The sequence below is a fragment of the Crinia signifera genome, chromosome 2, assembly GCF_055691185.1.
Source record: "Crinia signifera chromosome 2, ASM5569118v1, whole genome shotgun sequence".
NCBI classification, from domain to species: Eukaryota; Metazoa; Chordata; class Amphibia; order Anura; family Myobatrachidae; genus Crinia; species Crinia signifera.
This window is the reverse complement of record NC_139218.1, coordinates 314214000-314226185: the sequence shown is the minus strand read 5'-3', so window position 1 is coordinate 314226185 and position 12186 is coordinate 314214000. Positions and strand designations below refer to the sequence as shown.

Genomic DNA, 12186 nt, shown 5'->3' with positions numbered 1-12186 from the left:
ATCTGTAAGAGAAGCCACCCACAAACCATATGTACAGAATTTGTCAGCGAATCTCTTACATTTCATTAGATTGTTAAACTGCTGGTCTAAATCTTCTTTTGCTAAATTTTCTTCTTCCAGAATGTCAGACATTGGCACACTAGGGCTGGCTGACTCCTCATCACAGGCCTGTGAAAAAATGGAAATAGACAGTGATTACGTTTTAAATTACTTAATTAACAATGGCGCTGAGAGATTTGTTGGAGATTCAGCTACTACTGTAGTCATCTCAAAGTCACTTTGTCTTTGCCATAGACACCAAAAATATATTGTTGGCTGCAGTGAACATGTATTGTAGACTACACATGAAACAAATGAGTAAATAACTACCATATATACTCGAATATAAGCCTACTTTTTCAGAACATTTTTTATGCTGAAAAGGCCCCCCTCGGCTTATACTCGAGTGAGGGTCCCACTTGAGTCAATAAGTTTTTCCATTTTTTTTTTTTTGTAAAATTAGGTCCCTCGGCTTATATTCGGGTCGACTTATACTCGAGTATATATGGTACATATAAAAGAAGAACTCAATTCTAATGAAAATGGCAACAAAAAAGTTTAATTAAAAAAAAAACTACCACAGATATATATTTCGTACTGACATATACCAAGTCAGTACAAAAAAAAAGGGTGGAATTCAATTAGCCGCAGTATATAGTATATTCTCATGGGTTAATCAATATTCCGTGGGTATCCAATTAGACCCTGAGCCAGGAGATATTGGGGATGTTTGGGGATGGGAATGGGTGCTGCGTCTCTGTTAACAGACAAACCTGGGAAAATTTGGGGCATTAATGTCTGAAGTCTATGACGAAACGCGTTGGAGTGTGGCCTAGCATCGTCTCTGACCGAAGGAATCTAGCTACCAGCTAGCAGTGAGTGTAACGGCTCCAGCGACTTGTGTGTGCAGCACTAATTATACCTTCTATGTCTGCGATACACTATACCGCTTCCTGGGTACACAATTCTTGCCAGCAGTAATTTGTTCTTGTGTATGTTAAATAAAACTTTTAAACAGACTCGTGTACTATGGAGCGCTCATTCTCATTACAGCTATGAGAAAACAGCTGTGGGATTCGGGATTTGCCTCTTTGAGGCAGAGAATTGAGCAGCTGGATATTACAAACCTCTTCTATTTTTTTGCGCACTGTAATTGTGTTTTTATTTATATATATATATATATATATATATATATATATATATATATATATATACCACCACAATAGTGTTAAGTAGCGCCCAATATTTCTTTGTCTTTCCTTAATTCAAATCATCCATAGACAAGATTTTACAAATATATAAAACATTTATTAAAAGTACACTTATTAAAACAAAAAATAGTTCCTTGTCAGAGGATTTTTCTTTTAGACAATGGATGAGAATAACAGCCCTCATCCATTGTCTAAAAGAAAAATCCTCTGGCAAGGAACTATTTTTTGTTTTAATAAGTGTACTTTTAATAAATGTTTTATATATTTGTAAAATCTTGTCTATGGATGATTTGAATTAAGGAAAGACAAAGAAATATTGGGCGCTACTTAACACTATTGTGGTGGTATTTGATGTTAGTAGCCTCTCTAGTAGGAGGCTAAGTGTTATAAGCGACCAACTATAGAATTGTGTAATTAGCGCAAATCTGGGAATTTTGTGTTTATTTATATATATATATATATATATATATCGATCTATCTATCTATCTATCTATATATAGCGTAGAGTGAGAGCTGTCAATCAGTACTTATTTTAGCTGCAAACAGATAACTTGCCCTGTTGTCAACCAATGAGGGCAGCGTCAGCACCCAGCCCACAGCAAATATTCAAAATAAACAGGCACTCAGGGACTCCAATCGGCAGTGAAAGCAAGACCAAACTTTATTCCATTATTGCTCTATAGACCAATAATGGAATAAAGTTAGGTCTTGCTTTCACCGCCGATTGGAGTCCCTGAGTGCCCGTTTATTTTGAATATATTATATATATATATATATATATATATATATATACATATACACACACATATATATATATATATATATATATATATATATACACACATATACACACATATATATATATATATATATATGCAAATACCAGCCGGACGCGGATGCTGTAGCGGTACTTCATTAAACGCATGCCAGGATATTGACGGTGACCGGGGTTATATGTAACTTTAAATCATGAGGTACTCAAGCCCACACTGAGGAACAGTGGGGTACGAGATGTGAATACTTGTGCTTTTTATTTATAAGCAAATTTATCCTTTTTTTAATAAAAAGGTATTGCACTATGAGAAGCTTCGCCTTGCAAGCTAGGCAAAATTAGCCTTTTATTCATGCTGGATTTTGTGCTTCCAACTTTTATAAAACGCACCATGAGCCCCTAATTGTTTCTACAAAGAAACTATTATTTGGGCAGCTTAGACTTGCTTTACATGTATGAATAGTGAATGAGTCTGTGTTATGAGGTGGGGGAGGGCATACTGCTGCATGCTGAAACTCACTTGAAAAAAAGTCACTGTCATAATACTCTGACGCTAAACAGCTTTACTACACGTTTTGTATTATGCAATCTGTACTTATCGAAGAACTATTGCTTGCCCACGGCTTCACTCACGTGGATGTCTGTTATTACTCAGTGGAACTAATTTTATAAGGACAGTAGTGCAATGTAATTTTGTGATTTATGTTTTATATTGTATACATTAATCACAAAAGTTGTCAAGCGTCTGGTTTTTCCTTTATTGCGACTTTCTCTGATGTCACATTGAGATAATACATACCTAAGTCACTAAGCTATACAATAGTGCAAATGCGATAGATTCTTCTAGCAGTTTTTGTAGACAGACAAATACTGTATTCAGATATTTTTTCATCTTCATAGTTCATAAACAGTTCCTATAAGTATAATTCTCAATAACAATTCTATGTACAGACACAACCCTTACAGACCTGATCACACAGTTTTAAAATTGCACTGTGGCCAATCAATGAATTGCACATATACGTATTGACCAAAATACGTGTGCACGAGGACAGCCCTACGGTGGACTCTATAGGTATGTAGTACTGTATGTATCACAGTTATACTTTATCAGTGTGTGTGTGTGTGTATAACCCTATACTGTGTGTAACCCTATACTGTAGTTCCTATTTTTACACTTTTATGCCATCAGCACACCACCCAGGGCCACCAAGTTTGCCCACCAAAAATTCAAGGATTTGAGAATCCTTGTTGTACTTAATACAGGTGCAGCTGAGCTGTGGAACTTCTAAGACCTCACCTCCATACTTCCCTACTTTGCTGCCCCTCTTCCTTGTACTCTGTTGTAGTGGGCAAAGAAAGGGGTGCTAGGGGCCTCCAGTAAAAGCAGGGGACTTGCCCACCTTCCCGGGGGCTGGGAGGACCACACAATTTTTTGAAACCTCCCTGTCATTCCGGAATGTTAGGCAAGTATGCCATAAGGGGTTGTAAAATGTTTTTTGATGGCAATATGGGGGGGGGGGGGGGGGGGGCAGTAGGTTGAAGTTTGCCTAGGGTGAGGAGAAGCTTTACACCGGCCCTGTATGTAAAAAGTGCCCCCTGGCTGTGGTGTGACACCTCTGTCTGTTTGAGCCTGGGGCTGGTTGCCAAAATACTAGGGAACCCTGTTCCTATTGTCCCCTGTATTTTGGGAACCAGGACTGCGGGTTATACAAATACGGGGACTTCATGTAATTTTTGCCCCCTGTATTCCTGCAACCAGGACTGGCTGGTTATACCTGTATTGGGGGGGGGGGGGGGGCACAACATTTTATTTATTATAATTTACTTATTTGTTTTTTTTTTCTATTTATTTATTTATTTACACTGAGAAGCATTGCATGGATCTGACTGATCCATGTACCCGTACCTGCTGTATTGGCTGCTGTGAATTCATCAGCCAGATATGAATGGCTTCACCATCGGAAAATACAGCCAAATTTGCTGTATTTACCATTCCTATTTTCATCCGATTGCGGCTGAACCCGGTCGTACCCATTTGTACACGGTACAGACGGTAATCGGCCTTCTTAGTAAATTTCCCCCATCATGTGTTAATAAGAGTGCTGCTTTGAGTCCATTGGTGACCTCTAAAGATAGCGAGTTCCACCAACACAAGTGTGACACAGATGTGTGTGCTGCACATGATATATTGCAGCAACATTTCCAGGAGGACCTCTCACATCCCAGCACAACATTATTTAGACTTCATAACTGTAATTGCTACCCTATAAATTTTGCTGGAGATTGTGTTCCGTTACATATTTATAAGGTAAAAATATGTCAAAAAGAGCAGAACCAGAAATGTGCTGCGCACAAGCACCAGGCATAGCATTTTATTAAGTAAATCAAAATAATCAATCTTAACCACTGACGGAGCAGCCTAAGAGCAGGAGACTTTATATCTAACGCTGTGGCTTGGCAATGTATTCTTTGATCCAGATGTTTCCTAGCGGGGTAATAAAAATGGCTCTGTCACTTCAGCTCGGCCAAGAAGGTCATTCCGCAGGTGAAACCCTCTTAGTGGTTTCCTGCAGCTGGTGCTCTATTTATAACTGACCAGGATGGAGATGTGCGATTTCACCAACAATGACCACGGAAATAAATCGTTTTCATTGAAAATCCAGGGGAGACGCGGAAAAGAACAAAGGGCTAAATAGCAGGCAGTTTATTCTATGAGCTCTACCGCTAGCTGCAGGTCATGTGCTGTAGTATTAGGCAGAATGTACCCTGTATAATACCATACATTATATATGTTACTCTCAGTGTTCTGCCAATAGCCTGCATGCTCACAACAAGGTTGGCATGGTAATACATAGCCCTTTGTGAGCTGAATGTTTGAGATCAATCAGTTCAAAGTTACAGTTGCTGTAGTTCTAAAACAAAAGGCCGAGCAGCTCGTTCTCCCCCAGCGCTGGCTCCTATGATCTCAACTATATTACAAGTAGCTTCGGTAGCACAACGTTCCTGAGGCTTGTGTGTACATCTTTGTTAGTTCAATCAACACTCCTATCGTACATAAAGCATTGCTCACGTAGGTCCTTTTTACATATTGTCTGATGCCACCATGCGAGGGGATGGTCACCAAACATCGAATTATTTCTCCTTGCTTCGCGAATAAACATCTGTCTCAACTGACTTATTTGCGGATGCCGGGACAAAGAAAGGGCAGACGCCCGTGTACCCATTGGAATGCCCAGCTCTTTCATTGGGATGTCCATAAAATGCTGGGTGTACCCATGGCCCAGCTCTGCCCCGTCCCTCCCTCCCAGCTGCGAAAGGCCTGTTCGCAGTCAGGGTTTGCACATGCACAGAAATGCACACGCACATGCGCAAACCCGACCATCGGGACAGGGGCCGAATTCAGATCACTACGTGCGAACCAGAATCGGCCCCTGAATGTGTAACCTGTACTTGGGCCAAATCCCTCACCCCTTTCCCCATGCTTACATAAACTAACAACCAATCAGCTCCTGTGAATTTTCAACACAGCAATTAGGAGCTGAATGACTGGAACTTTATTGCGCTCTACTTTATCAATCCACAAGACTTAGTACATCGCCCTAGAAGTAAATCAACAATAAGATAGCACACAAGCACAAGTAAGGGGAACACACATGAGATGCAGTAAAGTGGTTACCTCTATGGCTGACAGGCGCTTTTCTCCACTGTCACTTCCAACACCAGAATCTGAGTCCTTCTTTATTGGGAAGATGTCTTCAATGCTAGATGTGTGCCAAAACAAAGCGTCATGTTATAGTACTAAGATATTACATGTGGATAACACACGGTATAACGTATAGTAAATGTGCATAAAAACTGATATATTGTTTTAAGGGTGAATTTAATGCAATGTTGTGTTATAAATCTTCCTCTCATTATGATGGTTTCCAGAACAATATGACCTATGGTCATGTTGCTCATACCAGCACAGAGTATGTCAGGAGAGGAGTATGCTGATCTTGTGGAAGGCACTGATATATTCAACAGAGTGATCAGCAAGTAAGCCAAGGGCTGCATGAACCGGGGACAGTGTAATGAAGTGGGAACATAATCACTTAGGAAGCTGCAGACAGATTGATATAAGAATACAAGAGTCTCCTGTTGTTTGAAGATTAAGGATTTAAATACATCACTATAGGGAACAGGTGTGGAGCACTTTACAGACAATGGCTAGGTCAACAGTCAATAGGTCAACACCAAAATGTCGGCATGCACAAGGTCCACATTGACAAAAGGTCGATACTAGCAAAGGTTGACACGGAAAGGATTGACACATGAAATCGGCAACATAGGTTTTCGCGTTTTTTGTATCAATGTCGACAGCTGGGCACGTGGGCATCGCCATGCTTCAGCCCAGGTACCACGCAACGTTAACACTGCGCGGAGAGTGATAAACAGCCAGCCAGCTCAGCTCCTACCTGCCAGTTCACAGGCTGTGTTTGAAAAATGAAAGGTAGGAGCTGATTGGTTGGTGGTTTATCACTCTCCATTTTATCCCCTTTCAAGCTTAGTACATCTGGCCCGAAGTATAAATACCACAGCCTTCTCGTAGTAATATACACTACTTGTTCATACTATACTTGAGATCTGTTATTTTATATAACACATATAATAATTTTTGTTTGGTTTCTATGGCAAATAATATAAAATGATTTATGATCCACGCCCAGGCATGTATACTCACCTTTCCTCAACGTGTTGATGCAGAATTGGTCTTTCAATGGAATGAAGATAAAAAGCATCGCCCGTCTTTTCCAACTGACAAGCCTGTATACTTAAATATTTGAATATATGTATTTTGCCTTTAATACAAACCTACAAAAGATAAACAATGCATATAGAGTATTAGGATGTAGTAAAGGGCAATTATCCCCAGATGGTATCAGTCATACCTCCTATACTAGGTCATGCAGAAAAGATGCACATTGAAAGGGCAAAACAAATGAAATATATTACAAAACTATTAGGACCTAGAATTAATCATATGCATTAAGAACCTGAATGCTACTGAAACAGATAAAGCTAATTAAGTCCAATAATCATATTACACATTCCTTCCCCAGTGGTATAATAGTTTGTATGTGGGTTGGTAAAATGAGTAAACAAGTTGAAACAGTGGGCATATTTACCAATATAGGTTGAGGGGGAACTTTACTAAGATGTGTATTCTACTTCACATGTGATGTTGCTATGGGCAACCAATCAGGAGCTACTTCTTATTTATTTAGCACCCTCTAGAACAGGGCTGGACAACACCAGCCCTCCAGATGTTAATGAACTACACATGGATGCTTTGCATTAGTTTTGCTATGTGGTCATGCTGAAACTGATGCAAGGCATGCTGGGATGTGTAGTTCATCAACATCTGGAGGGCCGGTGTTGCCCAGCCCTGCTCTAGAAGATAGTAGACAGGATCTGATTGGTTGCCCATAGCAACATCCCTTGTGAAGTAGAATACACATCTTAGTAAATTTCCCTTAGCCAAACATCCCTTTCATCCAAATTATTCTGAAATCCATAGTTTCAAAAATGTACATTTTTTTTTTCTTGGTGGGTGCACCCAGGAAAATGCTGGGTGTCCCCACGCAAACGCAGGCAGTGCCTGGCTGCTTGGGGCAGGAGGCTGATGTCACAGGACATTAGCCGCCCGCCCAGTTCTCAGACCCTGACACTGCAACTCGAAGTCAGCAGAGGCCCCCACGCTACCCTGCGAATGGATGTTTATGCAGTTTATGTTTATGCAGTGGGATATTCACTGGGTGACTGGGGGTGAGCATTCGCATGCCCGGCGGGCGGCGTAACATAGCTCGCTACTGCTGCTTAGCGAGTCAACCAGAACCAGGCCCAAAATCAGCATAGCCTACTGATGCCCCTCAGTCACACTGCAATGAAGATGCATTTTTGCGCAAAAAAGGTGGGAAAATGCTCTATTAGCACTAGAAGAGTCTTGCGGGATCGGACAGCTCACACACGCCAGGTGTCTCATTTCACATAGTGTATTGAGGCTACAGTACTTGTGTGAGGACATATCTATAACATTCACAATGCAGTTACTGAATAATCTGTTTACACTCTCACCTATATACATGCACCATTTGTATTCTAGAAAGGTTTGTGATACTTTCCTAATAGCAGGGTCATTAATGATGAATTCTCTCCGGCAATGTAAGAGAAGGGAAATTACTAGTTTAGTCTATTAAGTACTAACTGATCTGAGCACACCATAAATGGTGGTAGAAATCTCTATGCCTGCCAACATGTTCCAGCTCAGAAAACAAAAATGATGGCAAGTATAAAATAAAAATTTCTGCTGAAATTAAACCCCTACCTTTCCCTGGATATTCCCCGTACCAATGAAAGGCTTATTGGTTTATATACTAAGCCTTGGAGAGAGTAAAAGTGGATAGAGATAAAGCACACCCAATCAGCTCCGCGCTGCCAGGTTAGAGGCAATCTTTGAAAAATGACAGTTATGAGCTCATTGGGTGGTACTTTATCTGCGTACAATTGTACATATACCCCTTAGAACCCATATAGGTTGTATCATGACTCACCTGTGCAGGTGGAGACTGTAGTGGGTTGTTCTCAAGTACTAACACTTGCAAATGCACCATTTTTCTAAAACAAAGTGGCAGGATCAGGACTTTATTGCAGGAAAAATCTAATTTTACCAAAGGAAGATCTACAATTTCTGTAAACGAAAATAAATAGCGTCACTGATAGTGGCATAAAATCCTTAACACTTTACTAGATAAGAAGTCCGGAAATCAGCCCGACAACATAGCAGTGGTTATATCTGACCCATCCACTAGTCAGATTTGGCCTGTTTTCTTCAGATTCGGACGATCTTACTGACAGACCTGAAGAAAAAAGGCCAAGTCTGAGCTTCCTCAGAGATGTTTGGCTGAGTCTCAGATCCATCTGACAAAAAAATCCTTGGTGCTGCACCAAAGATCCATCTGATCTGAATCCATTAGAGGTCTATCTATTAGATCTGATCAGATGTATCTAAAGGCCCCCTTACATTATGCGATTTGGGCACGATTTTGCCCGATTCGGATGAATCGGGCCGTGAAATCGTCCCAAATCGCATATGGTGACATCCCCTCCGACCCGATGCGCGGCCCCGTGCGCATCGGATCGGAGATGGGAGGTCGGACGGGCTGCACATAAGATTTGCTAAATCTTATGTGCTGCCCGGAGCCGTGCTCCCCCACAACACGGGACCTACCAGAGTCAGGCGCAGGGAGCCGGGCAGCATCAGCGGGAGCGGCGCAGAGTACCAGGGAGCCGGGCAGGAGAAGACGCTGCAGCAGCAGCACTTCAAAAAAAAAAAAGGGCCATACAAACGCATAGGAAGCCATTCATTGGCTGAGCTCTCTCTTAGCCAATCAGCGATTGGCTGAGACCTCTCTCAGCCAATCGCTGATTGGCTGAGAGAGGTCTCAGCCAATCAATGGCTTCCTATTCGTTTATATGGGGTTTTTCTTTTTTTTTGGAAGTGCTGCTGCTGCATCGTGTTCTCCTGCCCGGCTCCCTGGTACTCTGTGCCGCCGCCCCCCCTGCTCCCTGCCCAGCGGCTTCCTGCCCGGCTCCCTGCACCCCGACCCCTTCCCCCCTGCCCACTCTCTGTTTGCGGGCATATTCCTGCTGCTGTCCCCCGCTCCCATTGTCCCTGCAGCTCCCCGGGAGTGGCATGTGATAAATCGCATGCGATTTATCACATGCAAAACTTGGCACATGAAGTGCCATCGCATGTGATCCCTCCCGGGGAGCTGCTGGGACAATCGGGTCCGACTTGTCGTTATGACAAGTCGGACAAATGAAAGGGGGCCTTAAAGTGAAAAAAAAATGAAACATTATCCCAGGGTCAGATCAAATAACTGGGAAAAGTTCAAGGGAAATCTGAAGAGATTTGTAGCTTCAGATATGTCTGCGTAGTGGATGGGGGGCTACTTTGCAAGAAGTTAAGGTACCATTCTGTAGGTAGTATTTCTAGTACAGTACAGTACTAAACATTGTATATATAGTGGCTTGATTTTGTGTTGGAAGCAAAGCAAACAAACAAGTAACTGCTTCTGGACAAACTAGATTGTATTTTTTTTTTCCAACATGCATGGAAATACCGGCTGCTATAGCTACGGTGACTTGATGCTGTGAAACAAATAACATGTGTGTAGATAATAAGTGAACAATAAGTATTGCAGTCACAATGTCTCCTTTCAAAGTGTTGACATGGCTAAAATATCATATCTAGTTTGTACTTATTAGCATTAGGGTTACTGTTATGGACAAAATATCATTAAAATATTATGCCAATATTTCAACAATATCAACATGTTCAATGTCCACTGATCGAACACGGTCATGTCAACATTGTAAATGTCTGTGAAATATACCACACCGGAACCTTCATCCATGGCCACAAACAGATGCCCAAACCTTTTATTTGTATATTCCCCTACTAAAGGGGTCACATACCTCCATATATATATATACACATGAAGGCTTTATTTAGATGATGGACACAGCTAACACCAAAGACCCTGACATAAAATTTACTTACGACATACAAAAAGATGACATACACTTCCTTGATGTTAAAATAACCAACAGATCGAACAGACTCACGACCACATTGTATAGCAAGCCAACAGATTGCAACAATCTACTGCATGCATCAAGCCATCACCCCCAATCACTTATTCGGGGACTCCCGTATTCCCAATATCTCAGAGTTGTCAGAATCTGTAGCCGGCCTCAAGACAGGGCCAATCAGTTAGATCTGATGACGAAAACATTCCTGCAAAAGGGCTATCAGAGTAAACTGCTCACGAAAGCCAGAGAGAAAGCACTCGCTACTTTAGCACCTGACTACATTGACACCAGGGTTAATAAAGCAGCACAATCCCTCATCTGGGTCAACACCTACTCTACAGCCAGTAAACCCCTAGTCAAAACGGGGAAAAGAGCCTGGCCAGTTATACAATCTGATCGCAGCCTTAGTTCATTGGCAGATAAATCCCTCCTACCCTGCTACAGACGCGGTAGGAATCTCAAAGATTTTTTGGTACATACAGATGTCACTGACATGAGACCAGCTGAAACTCACTTTCTAAGCAAAAAAGCAGGCAACCATCGTTGCTTGGGATGCACTACCTGCTCTTACTTAGAAACAGGGGACACATTTGCGCACCCCCACACTGGCAAAATTTATAAGATTAGACACGTATTCAACTGCTCCAGCAAATACGTGGTATATCTTTTAAAATGCCCTTGCGGCCTTTACTATGTGGGCAAAACGATATGTGAGTTTAAAGTTCGTATGGCCCAACACCGCAGCGCCATTAAAAAAGCACTGGAGGGTAAAAAAATAGACCAACCAGTAGCTCAACACTTTGCGTCCCACAGACACACTCTGACCTCGTTAAAATACAAAATGATCGACATGGCCACAGACGACAGAAGGGGAGGTAACAGAGCCAACAGACTACTCTGTCTGGAAGCCAAATGGATACATGACTTAGATACAGTAGCCCCAAGGGGACTGAACGAAAGTCTCTCCCTCAATTGCTTCTTGTAGTCCGTTATACCAATTGTTTAATACCCCCGCTGTAGCTACCTTGTTGATACTTTCTTGCAATTAACGATCTACTATGTTGCCAAGCTTTGTTTCGTTTTTTCGTTTTCTCATTAACTTATTCTTATTGAGCCTAAGTGATTGAACAGATTGTATCCCATGTATATACCTGTATATATCCTTTTGTACATATGTAAAAAATTTCTTGTTGTAATTGGTAACGGGCATTATTTACACTATGACGCATCACCCGGCAGCGCAGTCTGCCTCTGATGACGTCACCACTTTCCTTTTGTGAATGAGCACGAGGTGATTTCAGCACTCATAAATATCAGTGATGTTCCACCAGTCAGGTTGTACCTGAAGACGATAATAAATCGAAACGTTGTATCACCGCCTGGCTGTTGGCTGTATTCTTTCATAGCCATCGCCGCATCAAGGACCGAGAGTGCCGCCCGCACAGCCACAAATATCCAAATTAACATTGGAGAAGGCACCCGGCAAATTACCTGCTTACAACCCCAGTACCTCGAGTGCCGAGC

General features: G+C 41.8%; 1 protein-coding gene across 5 annotated transcripts in view; it reads right to left on the bottom strand.

Annotated features, from left to right (window-relative positions):
* Positions 1 to 12186, bottom strand: part of LRCH1 (leucine rich repeats and calponin homology domain containing 1) — a 216600-nt gene that overhangs the window by 78163 nt on the left and 126251 nt on the right. For all 5 annotated transcript variants that reach the window (XM_083168986.1, XM_083168990.1, XM_083168989.1 and 2 more), the window contains exons 5-8: positions 8619 to 8755; positions 6749 to 6879; positions 5702 to 5786; positions 60 to 168 (exon numbers count right to left, since the gene is read on the bottom strand). In XM_083168986.1, the coding sequence (XP_083025112.1) occupies positions 60 to 168; positions 5702 to 5786; positions 6749 to 6879; positions 8619 to 8755 (462 nt within the window). The remainder of the gene's footprint in view (positions 1 to 59; positions 169 to 5701; positions 5787 to 6748; positions 6880 to 8618; positions 8756 to 12186) is intronic.